The sequence below is a fragment of the Chiloscyllium plagiosum genome, unplaced genomic scaffold, assembly GCF_037043375.1.
Source record: "Chiloscyllium plagiosum isolate Xiang-an unplaced genomic scaffold, Cpla_swu_hap1 HiC_scaffold_7, whole genome shotgun sequence".
NCBI lineage: Eukaryota > Metazoa > Chordata > Chondrichthyes > Orectolobiformes > Hemiscylliidae > Chiloscyllium > Chiloscyllium plagiosum.
The window spans coordinates 80,977,283-80,994,220 of NW_028270145.1; the positions used below are offsets into that span (position 1 = coordinate 80,977,283).

Consider the following 16,938-nt stretch of genomic DNA (forward strand, 5'->3'; position numbering starts at 1 on the left):
TATACTCAAAATCTATTAGGTTTTTGATTACTGACATACTGTCTCTTTTGTTTCTTTGTCATTAGCCTTTGTATTCGTGGTGACACCCCTGCAATCTTTCAATCATGTGTTATGCCTCGTGATTGTGACTTTTCTGAATGGTCTGAATGGAATTCATGCACCAAGACTTGTCGATCGTCTGACTATTCTCCAGGGTATAGAAGCAGGATTCGATTCATAAAGTGTGTAGCTATAGGTGGCGGCAAAGATTGTCCCAATCTCGAGGAAAAAGAAACTTGTAATATTGGAGGAGAAAGATTACCACCATGTCAGAGGTATGTCTGACTTATGAATTCATTGATTTTTAAAGCAATAGTAAAGCAATAGTAAAGCATAGTTTATGCTCAAATAATTCTGTTGCTAATCATTCTTTAGCAGTTGTACATTTCCTCAATATGCTTTTACAGGATTGTAATACACCAAATGGAACTTAGGCAGTGGTCTTAATATTGCAAAATGTCTTGCATACCGAGACAGGATGGAAATGTGTTCACTTGACAGGTACAGAAAAACTTATATAATTAGAAAGTGTGCTGGAAGAGAGCAGTAATGATAGATTTGAAGGTGTTGAGAAATATAATAGGAAGAGAATTCTGAAGAGCAGAACAATGAAGACTTAGACTTAGTAGGGTGGAATCACATAGTCAGTCATTGTTGGAATAATGGGGTATGAGCTGTTATTTTGAATTGAAAGAAATTCAAGAGCTAGGCTGCAGGAATGATCACAGATGAGTGGGCAGAAAAGTGACAAAAGGAATTCAATCTGGAGAAGGTGGGGTTATGCATTGTGGTAGGGCAAACAAACCTAGGAGTACACAATGAATGGAAAGCATGTCCATAGGTCCCAGAAAGAGGCAACAAAGGTAGATGAGGTGCTAAAGGAGGCAACTTGACAAGGTATAGAATATAAAAATAGGGATGAAAAACTGAATTTACATAGGAACTGGTTAGGCCACAGATTTAATTTTGTGCACAGTTCTGGTCACCACATTATTGAAAGGGCATTATTGCTCTTGAGAGAGCTCAGAGGAGATTTGCTAGAATGTTTTCAAGGTTTGAAAATTGCAGTTATAAGGAAAAATTGAATAGGATAGTGTTGTTTTCCTTAGAAAAGAAGAGGTTGAGGGGCACTTAAATTGAGGTGTAAAAAAAAGTGAGTGGCTTGGATAGATTGAGGTGTGGATGGAGGGAAGGCCCTGTGAATAGAGCAAGCACTGAGAAATACAGGTTTGAGATGTGTGGTGGAAGGAAATAGAGGGGGCATAAGGAAAAGCCTTTTCAGCCAGGAGGTGGTGAGTAACTAGAATTCACTGCTGAATTTGGTGGTTGTGGCAGAAACCCTCAATTCATTTATAAGCAACTTGGATCCGCACCTGAAGCACTGTAACTTGCAGGGCTACAGTCATGTGTTCTGAATATCCTCTCTCAGTTTGGTAACTTCTCTATGGTTTCCACTTTGAGAACTGGTAAATAGCACATTAAGAAAATTAAGGATGACACATCATTGGTGGAATCTTCTGAAAGATAGGATTGTAACCAATTAAGGAAGTGATTTGGTGATGGCTAGGATTTGAAATTTGAAGTTTTTCAAGGTTAAAGAGGGCCCTCCCATTGTACACTGCAGAGTTGAGGCTAAATAAAGATAATTGTTTAGCGAGAACTGTGATAGAACATTGTGATATAAAAGCCAACCTGCAGTAAAATTACAACTGATTATTTTTATCATGGTTTTAATTAGTTTGGCCACTGCAATCCAAACTGTCGCCTTTTTCTATTTCAATCAATTAATTCTTGCTTGTTAATTGAGTTGAGGTTAATACTTGCAATTATGAAACCAGAAACCCAATCGTAAAGTAATGATCAAGATGCCTCGAACTTTGGAAGGGAAAAAAATCTACACAATGTGATTAAAAATAGAACCTGAAAATGCTACTTAAAAGAATTATACATGGAATTTTCTCAGCACCTGAACAATGATAATTGAATTCAGAAAGAAAGGAGGAAAACATGCTCCCATCAAATCAACAGAGCAGAGTTTAAGAGGATTGAAAGTGATAAGTTCCTCGGAGTGACGATAACCGGCAATCTGTCCTGGGCTTCCTATGTAGATGCACAGTCAAGAAGGCACAACATTACCTCTTCTGCCTCAGTTGGCTCAGGAAATTTGGCATGTCCATAAGGAGCCTCACCAACTTCTACAGGTGCACCATTGAGAGCATACTATCTGGGTGCATAATGGCCTGGTATGGCAACTGCTCTGCCCAGGACCGTAAGAAACTACAGAAGGTGGCGTGCACAACCCAGACCATCATGGAAGCCAGCCTTCCATCCATGGACTCTATTTACACACCTTGCCATCGCAAAAAGGCTGCAAACATCATCAAAGACTCATCCCACCCCGGTAATTATCTCCCACAACCTCTTCCATCAGGCAGGAGATACAGAAGCTTGAACACAAGCACTAGCAGGTTCAGGAACAGCTTCTTCCTGGCTGTTATTAAACTGATGAATAGACTCTCTAACCTCAAATGATGCTGATTTTGCTGGTGTTGATCTTGCCTAGTGCACGTCCTGTGCAATGTAACCCGTATGCCTCTGTCAAAGTCTTTTTGACCTATACATCCATGCTTACCATGATCTCCTTGTATTGCTTGTAAACAAAGCTTTTCACTGTACTTTGATACACATAACAATAAATCAATCAATCAATCAATCAAGCAATCAACCAATCAATGTGGGCAATGATGAGACAGAAGAATACAGTAAGAATGATAAAGTCAAATTCTGCACATAAGTTTTAAGGACACAATGCAATTCTAGCTAGTGAATAGTAAGGGACTGCTTTACATGTATTAATTAATATTATTACTTAATCTCACCTGATTTATGTGCAGTTTGCTATTTTTCCACGCAGTGGCATGAAATTAGATGGTAACAATTCCTGACATTAAAATCTGAGTGGGTACCTGGCAGCAGCAATGAGCTGGTGTCCTTGCTTGTTATCTGCTTTGGCCAGTATTTCCCAACATTTCAGAGCATGTTCCATCAGCAGGAATTACCTGTATCCCTTATCAATGGAGGCTGGCATGGGACAACAACCACCTTCGCCACATTATAACATCACATCTTGACTCACTTATCATACAGCATTTCAACACCGCACTCTACAGCACACCAATACCTCCCATTGTAATGCTGCTGCCAGGCTGCTTTGTGTGCAGGCACAGATAGTCAGCACATGAATGAGAACAGAGTATGGCTCTTAACTTGCTTTCGAGTGCTCACTCACTTAGATGCTTATAGAATCAATGCCTTGCTTTGCCTTTTTGTGCATTAGTGCCTCATTCAGAACTTAAAGGCTCACAGTCCTTCTGTCCTGCATCACGAAGCCAGGCTGCTTGTCATGTTCATCAGCAATGATGAGTTAAGGCGGTGGACATGTTCCTGTATGGCACCATGCTCTATCAATGTCACAACTGCTACAACATTTACCCGCAGTTTATGTGACAAACATACTGAATGTGCTTCAAGCAAATAGCTAGATTTTCAGTCTAAGGGAGTAGTCACAGACAAGTTGAAAGGAACTGTTGATAGTTAGCAGTTATTGTTTGATATCAGTCCAAGGGCTTCAGGAAATTAGTCAAGTAGCTGGGATGGGTTCAGAATCACTTGTTTCATATGCTTACAGTCTGGGAGTGTGCCATGGTCATTCCTGCAGGGTCTGATCACTTAATGTAAATTATCAACATCCTTTTTACCTAGCACTCCACCACCAAACCCCCATTCATCACCTACCCATTCCCCCCCACCCACTATTGCATAAATTTGCCCTCTTCACACTTCACTTCAACTCTGAGGAAGAGTCATCTAGACTCAAAACATTAGCTTGCTTTCTTTCCATGCATGCTGCCTGACCTGCTGTGATCTCCAGCATTTTTTGTTTGAAGTCTGGGATCAGTAGGATTGGTAAACTGCACAGAGATCAATCACTGCTCTGGTCACCTATTAGCGAGGTGCGGGATGCAGTCATTCCAGGTTGGTTCAGGGCATGGGCCCCATGGTGCATCTTGGGGCATGTTCAATGAAAATCAAGGGGAGGGTTGTCAGGGGCCACTGCTGTGACAGAGAAATTGAGGAAGTCATTCATGGGGACTGTAGGCAGCATGCTAGAATGCGGAGGAGATACAACTCAATATATCAGATGGGAGATAGTCAGATAAAGAAGGGCATGGGGTTCTGCAGATGGAGGGTTGGGATGATATTGACCTTGTTATCCTGGCTTCAATGGGAGGATAGAACACAACAGTGCTTGGCATAAGTACACTGGCATAAGTACACTGTAGACCTGTAGGTGGTAAAGCTCACCTTAGTTTCAATGATTATGTTATCCTGAAAATCAAAGCTGATAATACCACTTGGCGAGATTATCTGGTTCAAAGTTAGATATTAAAAATTTACTGGGAATTGAAATTAGGAAATCTAATGAAACCATAACTCCTGCTTGACAAAAATGTGCTTTACTCAGAAAAAGACTAGGCACAGATTGCAGCCTGTGGGAGTACTGTAGTTAATGGACCCTAGATCTATCTTCCTCTGCTTTATTGGTGATAGTGCTGAAGTATTTAAAAGATACAATATTAATTGAGACTATGAGATGGTCATCAACTTATGAGCTTTCAAATGAGTGGCTGGTAACTCAAGACCATTATTCTTATCTGGTGCTCCACTCATTGTTTCAGTGCATGGCTTTCCATAAAATCTAAAGCACAACATTGAATGAATACAACATCAAATAAATACCCATCCAACATAAGTTGCAGCCATCCAGGCAGCTCAAACAACACTCAAGAAGTTTGATACCATCCAGGACAAAGCATCAATTTGATTGACACCAGATCCAAAAACATTTACTCCCTCCACTACTGGTGCTGAGTAGCAGCAATATGTACCACCTATAATTTGCACTGCAGGATTTCACCAGAGCTCCATTGATGTCATCTTCCAAACACATGAACACCACCATCTGGAAGGACAAGGACAACAAACACATGGGAACATCACTGCTTATAATTTCCCCATTTAGCCACACATCATCCTGACTTGCAAATATGTCTCTATGCTATTGTGATCTACCTATGCCAAATTGTCTGCAACGCTTCAAGGAGTCAGATTACCACTCCCTTGTCAAGGGCTACTAAGGTTTGGCAATAAATGCTGGTGCAGCCAACAAATTCCACTTCTCATGAATAAATAAAAGAAAAAAGTAAGTACAGTTTATGAGAGGTGAATTATAACAAATCACAAAAGTGTTAAAATTTCACTGTTTGCTACATATTTCCATTTTCCAAGCAGTAATGCAAAGAATAGCTAACTGTTTTACCTCCTTTGGCATTACAATAAACGACCAGAAGGTAATTATTTTTAAAGTGGTATGGGTGGACTGCTTCAGAATTGTCTGCCCATCACAAACCTGTCTAAGAAATGTTCATAATTTTAATTTCATAGATGGTCAACTTCTGCATATTCTCACATTCGAAAAAGGTAACTGGGAAATATGCAATATGGATTTATACAGAAATACTGTAGTATAGGTCAGAGGAAAAGCTCTATAGTAAACTATGCAAAGTATAATGTGGAGGTTCCAGTGTTGGACTGGGATGGACAAAGTCAGAAATCACACAACACTAGGTTATAGTCCAACAGGTTTATTTGAAATTGCAAACTTTCAAAGGACTGCTTCTCAGTCAACTGCACCTGTCAAAGGGGCTGCACTCAGGAAGCTTGTGTGATTTCAAATAAACCTGTTGGATTGTAACCTGGTGTTGTATGACTCCTGACTTTATACAAAATATCATATATGGTTAGCAATGCATTGTATCATTGTGCTCAAGGCAGTAATTTCAAAGACAGTGAATCTTGAGCAGTTTAATGTCAGCAGAATTGTTTGATTGAATGAATCCCTTGTAATGCATTGTGAGGTGTTTATATTGCTTTTGTGGTGTGCCAAACAAATAGTAGCAGTAATTTTTTTTACTGTAGGTCTAAAACCCAATCATCAATTAAACTTAACAGATGACTTTGAATCTGTGTTGCTCTTAGCAGTGCATGTTTGATATCATTGTCAGCCCAGGTTATTGGGAAATATGAAATTAAGGCACCTAAATGGAGTTGAAATCCAGAAGAGTCATAATCTAATTGAAACAAGGAACATGCTTAAGGACTGAATTGCTTACACTCTCTTCCTGTATGCCCTGCTTGTGATTAATGTGAATGAGGAGAAAGTGAGGTCTGCAGATGCTGGAGATCAAAGTTGAAACTTTATTGCTGGAACAGCACAGCAGGTCAGGCAGCATCCAGGGAACAGGAGATTCGATGTTTCGGGCACAGGCCCTTCTTCATTAATGTGAATGGTCAGGATGCTGGGAATCGCATATTCAAATGTGACTTTGGCAGCACAGGCTTTACAACTGCCTATTTAGTATTAAATGGATGAAGTATTAGATTCAAATCTGAGTTCTCTAAATAGATACTTAAAGCTCCACCAAAAGAAAAAAATGGAATTTGTACCACAAGTTACAAGTATCTCCAAAATGATCAAGTAAAAATGTCAAATAAGCAGGAAGTCTGTTAGCTCATCAAAATTAACCATTTGAGGAGTAAAACATTTTGGAGAATCTTTCCACTTTATACTTACAGATGATGATCCAATGCTAAACATAACAGCACATGGATGAAACCAGACAATAACTAGATTGATACATAGTAAATATCCAGTGAAATAACTGCTCCTTGAATAGAGACACAGCAGGATAGGAGGACTATGATCATCCAGGAACCAAGATCTGAATTCCTCTATGAATCTTCCCCTCTGGCAGAAACAAGAATACAAAGATTCTGTCTGGCAAGACTGAGAGTTACAATGCTTTAATTTCTTTGAATTACTTTAGTTATGAGGATAGATTGAAGAATTCTGGACTGTTCTGTTTGGAGAGAAGAGGTCATAGAGTCATAGAGATGTACAGCATGGAAGCAGACCCTTCGGTCCAACCTGTCCATGTCGACCAGATATCCCAACCCAATCTAGTCCCAACTGCCTGCACCCAGTCCATATCCCTCCAAACTCTTCCCAATCATATACCCATCCAAATGCCTCTTAAATGTTGCAATTGTACCAGTCTCCATCACATCCTCTGGCAGCTCATTCCATACACGTACCACCCTCTGTGTGAAAACGTTGCCCCTTAGGTCTCTTTTATATCTTTCCCCTCTCACCCGAAATCTATGCCCTCTAGTTCTGGACTCCCCGACCCAAGGGAAAAGACTTTGTCTATTTATCCTATCCATGCACCTCAAAATTTTGTAAACCTCTATAAGGTCACCCCTCAGCCTCCGAGGCTCCAGGGAAAACAGCCCCAGCCTGTTCAGCCTCTCCCTGTATCTCAGATCCTCCAACCATCGCAACATCCTTGTAAATCTTTTCTGAACCCTTTCAAGTTTCACAACATCTTTCCGATAGGAAGGAGACCAGAATGTCCTGTACAGCCGCAACATGACCTCCCAACTCCTGTACTCAATACTCTGACCAACAAAGGAAAGCATACCAAACGCCTTCTTCACTATCCTATCTACCGGCGACTCCACTTTCAAGGAGCTATGAACCTGCATTCCAAGGTCTCTTTGTTCAGCAACACTCCCTAGGATCTTACCATTAAGTGTATAAGTCCTGTTAAGATTTGCTTTCCCAAAATGCAGCATCTCGCATTTATCTGAATTAAACTCGATCTGCCACTTCTCAGCCCATTGGCCCATCTGGTCCAGATCCTGTTGTAATCTGAGGTAACCCTCTTCGCTGTCCACTACACCTCCAATTTTGGTGTCATCTGCAAACTTAATAACTGTCCCTCTTATGCTCGCATCCAAATCATTTATGTAAATGACAAAAAGTAGAGGACCCAGCAGTGATCCTTGTGGCACTCCACTGGTCACAGGCCTCCAGTCTGAAAAACAACCCTCCACCACCACCACCACCTTCTACCTTCGTCTACCTTTGAGCCAGTTCTGTATCGAAATGGCTAGTTCTCCCTCTATTCCATGAGATCTAACCTTGCTAATCAGTCTCCCATGGGGAACCTTGTCAAACGCCTTACTGAAGTCCATATAGATCACATCTACTGCTCTGCCCTCATCAATCTCTTTTGTTACTTCTTCAAAAAACTCAATCAAGTTTGTGAGACATGATTTCCCACGCACAAAGCCATGTTGACTATCCCAAATCAGTCCTCGCCTTTCCAAATACATGTACATCCTGTCCCTCAGGATTCCCTTCAACAACTTGCCCACCACCAAGGTCAGGCTCACCGGTCTATAGTTCCCTGGCTTGTCTTTACCGCCCTTCTTAAACAGTGGCACCACGTTTGCCAACTTCCAGTCTTCCGGCACCTCACCTGTGATTATCGATGACACAAATATCTCAGCAAGAGGCCCAGCAATCACTTCTCTAGCTTCCCACAGAGTTCTCGGGTACATCTGATCAGGTCCAGGGGAGTTATCCACCTTTAACCGTTTCAAGATATCCAGCACTTCCTCTTCTGTAATCTGGACATTTTGCAAGATGTCACCATCTATTTCCCTACAGTCTATGTCTTCCATATCCTTTTCCACAGTAAATACAGATGCAAAATATTCATTTAGTATCTCCCCCATTTTATGTGGCTCCATACAAAGGCCACCTTGCTGATCTTTGAGGGGCCCTATTCTCTCCCTAGTTACCCTTTTGTCCTTAATATATTTGTAAAACCCCTTTGGATTCTCCTTAATTCTATTTGCCAAAGCTATCTCATGTCCCTGTTTTGCCCTTCTGATTTCCCTCTTAAGTATACTCCTACTTTCTTTATATTCTTCTAAGGATTCACTTGATCTATCCTGTCTGTCCTTGACATATCCTTTCTTCTTTTTCCTAACCAAACCCTCAATTTCTTTAGTCATCCAGCATTCCCTATACCTACCAGAGGAATTTGATAGGGGCTTTCAAAATCAAGGGCAGGTTGGATAGGATAACTAGGGAGGGAAACAAGGATGAGGGGACATGGATTTAAAGTGATCTGAAAAAGAAGCAAAGGTGATGTGGGGAAAACCTTTAAACCTTTTTCACTTAGTTCAGGTAGTTAGGGTATGGAATGTACTGAATGGAAGTGTGGTGGAAATAGGTTGAATTGAGGCATTCAAAAAGATGTTAGATGATTGTTTGAATAGAAATGGTATATGCAAGGGTATATGAAAATAGCAGGAGATTGGCACAAGGTAGTGATGCTTGTTTGAAGAGTCTGTGCAGGCAAGGTGGGCTGACTTAACTCCTTCTGTGCCATAATGATTCTGTGATTCCAGCCAAAAAAAGGCTTTCTTTTCTATTTTCAGGTAATTTTCAGATTAAAATTGAATATTCTACAAGGTAGCTCAACTGGACAGTTATAAATCAAACATGATTCTGAGGAGAGAGTGGGAAGTAATGATTTGTTGTGTTGAAGAGATATGTAATCATCTTTAATAAATATAATCATATGAGCCCAAAGGTTACTTCAATGTCATGAGGATGTATCAGTGAAAGAGTGATTGCTGTATCTAATGATTGGTCCCAGAAAAGTAAATAGAAGTAAGTGAAGACAATAATTAATGTGTGGAAGTGATTACCAGATGTGCTATTCATTGAACAATTTAGATGTTGCATAAGCCACCAGAAGGAAGCTCAAACAATTTGTAGCCATCATTTGAATCCTGAGATGAAATTGCTGCTAGAAAATCACACTCTTATCCAATATATTTTATAGTGTGCAGCTGGCAAGGGAAGGTTATGTTCATTTTTTTTCTTCTTTGTCTGCTCATGCATGATACCATGATGGGCATAAACCACAAGAAGCTTCCTTTTAGTTGATTTGCAATCACCCCCTTACTGAGTGACCAATGATTGTAATGAAATCAACGTAATTTTGTTGTAGTAACTTGCAGTCTGTCCCCTGCCTATCTAAAAATAATGCTCAAAATAGGCAATTCAGATGAACAGACTGACAATACAAAATGTTGTTTTGGAGTATACAAGTATTTTTTGTTTGTCTAGAAAGTTTTGAACTGCACTCAATGTAGCGTAGTATATTCAGAAAGCTAGAATATCATTAGTATACTTCACACATTTTCCAAGTGCCTGAGGTAGTTCCAGTCAGTGTCAGGTCTACTGAACCAAAGTTGAGTTAATTACAGCCTCAACTTCAACAATAAACAATCTAAAATTTCTTACACTTTTTAACTTGCCATGCAATCTTGACTGCTGCGGTTTTAACTTTGTATGTTTTTAATGCCATAACTTGTTAATACGAGCTCAATTGGGAAACGCATTCAAACATGATAAAGCATCAGCAAAATTCATGTTGTAGTTAATTCCAGTTATCCATCTCATCAATCACTGGGACCATCATTAATAAAGGACAAACATACAGTTTTGTAATTCTGAATGATATGCATAATATTTTAATGCTTTCAAATATAAATCATAATACACATTAGGATAATTAGATTTTAATGTCATGTGTGCTCAAGAAGAAAGGTACAGACGTACAGTGAAATGTGTGCAATGTTGTCATATGCAGGGCCATCTTAGGTATAAGGCATCCAGTTACAAATCTTAGGTACGGTGGTTTAGGGCGGCACAATGGTTCAGTGGTTAGCACTGCTGCCTCACAGCCCCAGGGACCTGGGTTCAATTCCCGCCTCAGGCAACTGTCTGTATGGAGTTTGCACATTCTCCCTGTGTCTGCGTGGGTTTCCTCCGGGTGCTCTGGTTTCCTCCCACAATCCAAAGATGTGCAGGTTAGGTGAATTGGCCATGCTAAATTGCCTGTAGTATTAGATGTAGGGGAATGGGTCTGGGTGGGTTGCTCTTTGGAAGGTTGGTGTGGACTTGTTGGGCCGAAGGGCCTGTTTCCACGCTGTAGGGAATGGAATCTAAATAGATTAGGTACAAAAATAGAGAAACAAGTAAATAAGCCAAAAGTTCTACATTACAGTTCTTCATAGTATAAATTGGGAAAACAAATAAATAAATTTAAAAGATAAACATTACAATCCCCATATAGCCTGCAGTCACTCCACGCTGGGGGTTTTCCACGCGTGGTAAAAACAATAACTGCAGATGCTGGAAACCAGATTCTGGATTAGAATGGTGCTGGAAAAGCACAGTGGTTCAAGCAGCATCAGAGGAGCAGGAAAATCGACATTTCAGGCAAAAGCCCTTCATCAGGAATAGAGGCAGAGTGCCTGCAGGGTGGAGAGATAAATGAGAGGAGGGTGGGGGGTGGGGAGAAAGTAGCATAGAGTACAATAGGTGAGTGGCGGTGGGGATGGAGGTGATAGGTCAGAGAGGAGGATGGGGGAGGGTAGCAAAGAGTACCATGGGTCAATGGGTGAATGGGGGTGGGGATGAAAGTGATAGGTCAGAGAGGAGGGTGGAGTGGATAGGTGGGAAGGAAGACAGGCAGATAGGACAAGTCATGGGGACAGTGCTGAGCTGGAAGTTTGGAACTGGGATGAGGTGGGGGAAGGGGAAATGAGGAAACTGGTGAAGTCCACATTGATGCCCTGGGGTTGAAGTGTTCCGAGGCGGAAGATGAGGCATTCTTCCTCCAGGCGTCGGGTGGTGAGGAAGCGGCGGTGAAGGAGGCCCAGGACATCCATGTTCTCGGCAGAGTGGCAGGGGGAGTTGAAATGTTGGGACACAGGGCGGTGAGGTTGATTCGTGTGGGTGTCCCGGAGATGTTCCCTAAAGTGCTCTGCTAGGAGGCGTCCAGTCTCCCCAATGTAGAGGAGACCTCATCGGGAGCAACAGATACAATAAATGATATTAGTGGATGTGCAGGTAAAACTTTGATGGATGTGGAAGGCTCCGTTGGGGCCTTGAATAGAGGTGAGGGAGGAGTGTGGGCGCAGTTTTTGCAATTCCTGCGGTGGCAGGAGAAGGTGGGTTGTTGCGGGGCGTGGACCTGACCAGGTAGGCATGGAGGGAATGGTCTTTGCGGAAGGTGGAAAGGTGTGGGGAGGGAAATATATCCCTGGTGGTGGGGTCCATTTGGAGGTGGCGGAAATGACGGCGGATGATTTGATTTATGCGAAGGTTGGTAGAGTGGAAGATGAGCACCGGGGGGGTTCTGTCCTTGTTATGGTTGGAGGGGTGGGGTCTGAGGGCGGAGGTGCGAGATGTGGACGAGATGCGTTGGAGGGCATCTTTAACCACGTGGGAAGGGAAATTGCAGTCTCTAAAGAAGGAGGCCATCTGGTGTGTGCTGTGGTGGAACTGGTCCTCCTGGGAGCAGATACGGCGGAGGCTGAGGAATTGGGAATACGGGATGGCATTTTTGAGGAGATAGGGTGGGAAGAGGTGTAATCCAGGTCGCTGTGGGAAGAGGTGGGTTTGTAAAAAATGTCAGTGTCAAGTCCGTCGTCATTAATGGAGATGGAGAGGTCCAGGAAGGGGAGGGAGGTGTCAGAGATGGTCCAGGTAAATTTAAGGTCAGGATGGAATGTGTTGGTGAAGTTGATGAATTGCTCAACCTCCTCGCGGGAGCACGAGGTGGTGCCAATGCAGTCATCAATGTAGCGAAGGAAGAGGTGGGGAGTGGTGCCGGTGTAACTACGGAAGATGGACTGTTCTACGTAGCCAACAAAGAGACAGACATAGCTGGGGCCTATATGGGTGCCCATGGCTACCCCTTTGGACTGGGTCTTGGTCCCTCCCGCACTGGCCGACCACAACTAGACTCGCAAGCCACTGACCACCATCTGTGAGAGGCCGACCACTCCAGGCCCATCGCCTGTTGGTCAACCCATACCATGCCCACCAACCGCTGGCTGTTCCCACTCTGCACCACACCCGCCAACCGCTGGCTATTCCCACTCTGCACCACACCCGCCAACCGCTGGCTATTCCCACACTGCACCACACCTGCCAACCACTGGCTATTCCCACACTGCACCACACCCGCCAACCGTCAGCTAATCCCACTCTGCACCACACTGGCCAACCATTAGCGATTCCCCCTCTGCACCACACCCACCAACCACTGGATATTCCCACTCTTCAACACGCCCACCAACCACTGGCTATTCCTACTCTGCACCACACTCACCAACCGCTAGCTATTCCGACTCTGTACCACGGCCACCAACTGTTGGCTGTTCACCCTCTGCACTGCACCCACCAACCGCTGGCTATTCCACTTCTGCACCACACCCACCAACCGCTGGCTATTCCCACTCTGCACCACACCCACCAACTGCTGGCTATTCCCACTCTGCAGTGCACCACCGACCGCTGGCTATTCCACTTCTGCACTGCACCCACCAACCGCTGGCTATTCCCCCCTGCACCACACCCACCAACTACTAGCTATTCCCTCCTGCACCACACCCACCAACTACTAGCTATTCCCACTCTGCACCATGCCCACCAACTGCTGGCTATTCCCCCTCTGCACTGCACCCACCAACCGCTCGCTGTTCCCACTCTGCACTGCACCCACCAACCGCTGACTATTCCCACTCTGCACCATGCCCACCAACTGCTGGCTATTCCCCCTCTGCACTGCACCCACCAACCGCTGGCTATTCCCTCTCTGCACTGCACTCACCAACCGCTGGCTATTCCCATTCTGCACCACCCCCACCAACCGCTGGCTATACCCCCTCTGCACTGCACCCACCAACCGCTGGCTATTCCCTCTCTGCACTGCACTCACCAACCGCTGGCTATTCCCATTCTGCACCACACCCACCAACTGCTGGCTATTCCCCCTCTGCACTGCACCCACCAACTGCTGGCTATTCCCCCTCTGCACTGCACCCACCAACTGCTGGCTATTCCCCCTCTGCACTGCACCCACCAACTACTGGCTATTCTCACTCTGCACCACACCCACCAACCGCTGGCTATTCCCACTCTGCACCATGCCCACCAACCACTAACTATTCCCAATCTGCACCACACCCACCAACTGCGGGCTATTCCCACTCTGCACTGCTCCCACCAACTGCTGGCTATTCCCACTCTGCACTGCTCCCACCAACTGCTGCCTATTCCCACTCTGCACCACACCCACCAACCGTTAGCTATTCCCACTCTGCACCATGCCCGCCAACGGCTGGCTATTCCCACTCTGCACCACACCCACCAACTGCTGGCTATTCCCACTCTGCACCACACCCACCAATCGCTGGCTGTTCCCACTCTGCACCACACCCACCAATCGCTGGCTATTCCCACTCTGCACCACACCCACCAACCGCTGGCTATTCCCACCCTGCACTGCACCCACCAACCGCTGGCTATACCCCCTCTGCACCACACCCACCAATTGCTGGCTATTCCCACTCTGCACCACACACACCAACCGCTGGCTATTCCCACTCTGCACCACACACACCAACCGCTGGCTATTCCCCCTCTGCACCACACCCACCAACTGCTAGCTATTCCCACTCTGCACTGCACCCACCAACCGCTAGCTATTCCCACTCTGCACCACGCCCACCAACTACTAGCTATTTCCACTCTGCACCACACCCGCCAACCACTGGTTGTTCCCCCTCTGCATCACACCCGCCAACTGTTAGCTATTCCCACTGTGCACTGCGCCCACCAATCTCTGGCTGTTCCCTATCTGCACTCCACCTGCCAACTGCTGGCTGTTCCCGCTCTGCATCATGCCCACTGACCACTGACCATCCCCCTCCTGATAAGCTAGAATTCAGGTATTTCTGTTGTATTGTTAACTTATAATTAGTTGAAATTTCTGAGAAAGATGATGTGGTGAAGCTAATCTTGTAGGTGAATAAGAATGAATCACTTTTTCTTGCTTTATTTTATATTTTCTGGAAAGCAAGTATTTCACACTCAGGAATAATTTTTATATAATTGCAAGTTAGTTAAATGCCCAGTAATTTAAATTCATTTTCCCTTTAGGAGAGCATTCCCCGTTGTAGTTGTGTCCATGCCTTTTGTGTGCTTTTCATGAAACCTCTTGTTTGATTGACTATACTCATTATTTTGAACATATCTAAAATTACTAATTACTGAAAATGGGTCACTAGACCAGAAACATTAACTCTGATTTCTCTCCACAGGTGCTGCCAGACCTGGTGAAATATTCTAACAATTTCTGTTTTTGTCTAAACTTACTAATATTGCACTAATATTTTAACTTGGAATCTATCACAATCATTTTGCTTGCTAACCAGTATGAATTTTGAAACTGCATGGCAATATTTTGAACAAGAGAGAAGAGCTCATCCCAATGTTTTGTTCAATATATATCCCACAACCAAAACTTGTAGAGCAGGTGAACTGGCCTTTAGTAACTTGCTGTTTATAGGATTTTCTCTGCACACATTTGCTGCTACATTTGCTGCCTTTCCAACAGTGACTATACATACTAAATACTTTATTGGCTAGGTACGAAACAGCTTAAGTTGTCCTTAGATCACAAAATATACAAGTCCAAATCTTTCCGTTTAAGAAAGGATTACATAATTTGTATTCACAATATGTCTTTGATATCCTGAAATTACAGTTCAAAAACACTTAATTGGTTGTAAACTGCTTTGGACCATTTTGAAGTTATCAAAGATTTTGTATAAATGCAAGTTTCTTTATATTTTTCATGACTTGTAATTTATGGTCACCTTAGTGTTTTGAAAATCTGTAGTTGAAGTTGGTTTTATTTGTTATCAGTCAATGCTAGAACCCAATTCAAGTTCTAATGATTGTGAATGGTGAATTGAAAATTCTCAAAGACTATGGAGTTTTTGTAATATGCTCTTCACAATCTTAAAAGTTACGGGCTCAAATAATATATATCCCTACCAATTAGTCATCCCTTGCATATAATAGCAGAAGCAATCAAAATGCATCACCAGGGATGCACTGGAATAACAAATCTGAACGTCAACTGAGACTGTAGGATCCGAACTTTTGGATATAATTATTTATTGTGAGATATTTTGAAGGTCAATAGATCCTGGAATAAATTTAAGACTCACAATAAAAACCCAAGCATTTATGAACGAGTTATTTGCCAAACAAATGTCTTTCATGGCTGGCATTTCAGTTAAACATGCCTATAAAATCTTCTGGATATTAGTTCAACTTGATTGCTTTAGAACAACAGAGCTAATCTTTTTCATTTTCACTTGATCTGCTTTAAAGGACAATCAGATAAATTTTAACTTTATACAGTAATGTAAAATATATTCTGGAAAGTTAAAAGCCTGGTTTGTTTAACCTCTTGTCTTTCTTTCTACTTCTTTTGAAGTAATTTAATAGAGAGGTAAAACAGTGATAGTGCTGCTGCTTGTTTTAAACTTTCTCAAAGTCAGGGCTTAACTGTAGCCTTTCTTACATACAATACATACATTTCACTTCAACATAAGTACAGTATTTCCTGTGATATGTGGCTGAAAGATGTTTCCAAATAAAGTTAAGGAAACTAATAACATTTCTTCTTAGATGTCAAATACCACAAATTGCTTGTATGAGCATCTGCAATGATTTCTTTAACTGGTAAGTCTGATATCAATTTTGGGCACCATTTATATTGTTGTCACAAGCAACAATTTCTTAAGAGTCATTACGTCACTTTGCATTTATTATGGAGATTGTCTACTGGTTCTATATTTCGCTGGCAAGGATCCCAAGTCATTATTATCCAGGACGGCATACCCCCAAATGGCTATGCTTCCAAGTTAGAAAGACTGAACTGCCCTCTCTTCTCTACTCAATCCCTCTCTGGGTTGGTTGCAATAAGGTTAATTTCAAAAAGGAACCTCGTTATGGAGATCCTTACCCAGCCCAAGCATGTTATG

General features: G+C 42.9%; 1 protein-coding gene across 3 annotated transcripts in view; it reads left to right on the forward strand.

Moving 5' to 3' along the window:
* The window catches only part of thsd7ba (thrombospondin, type I, domain containing 7Ba), a 919,481-nt gene that overhangs the window by 351,960 nt on the left and 550,583 nt on the right, over positions 1 to 16,938 (forward strand). For all 3 annotated transcript variants that reach the window (XM_087989223.1, XM_087989224.1, XM_087989222.1), the window contains one exon: positions 66 to 314. In XM_087989223.1, coding sequence (XP_087845349.1) covers positions 66 to 314 — 249 coding nt within the window. The remainder of the gene's footprint in view (positions 1 to 65; positions 315 to 16,938) is intronic.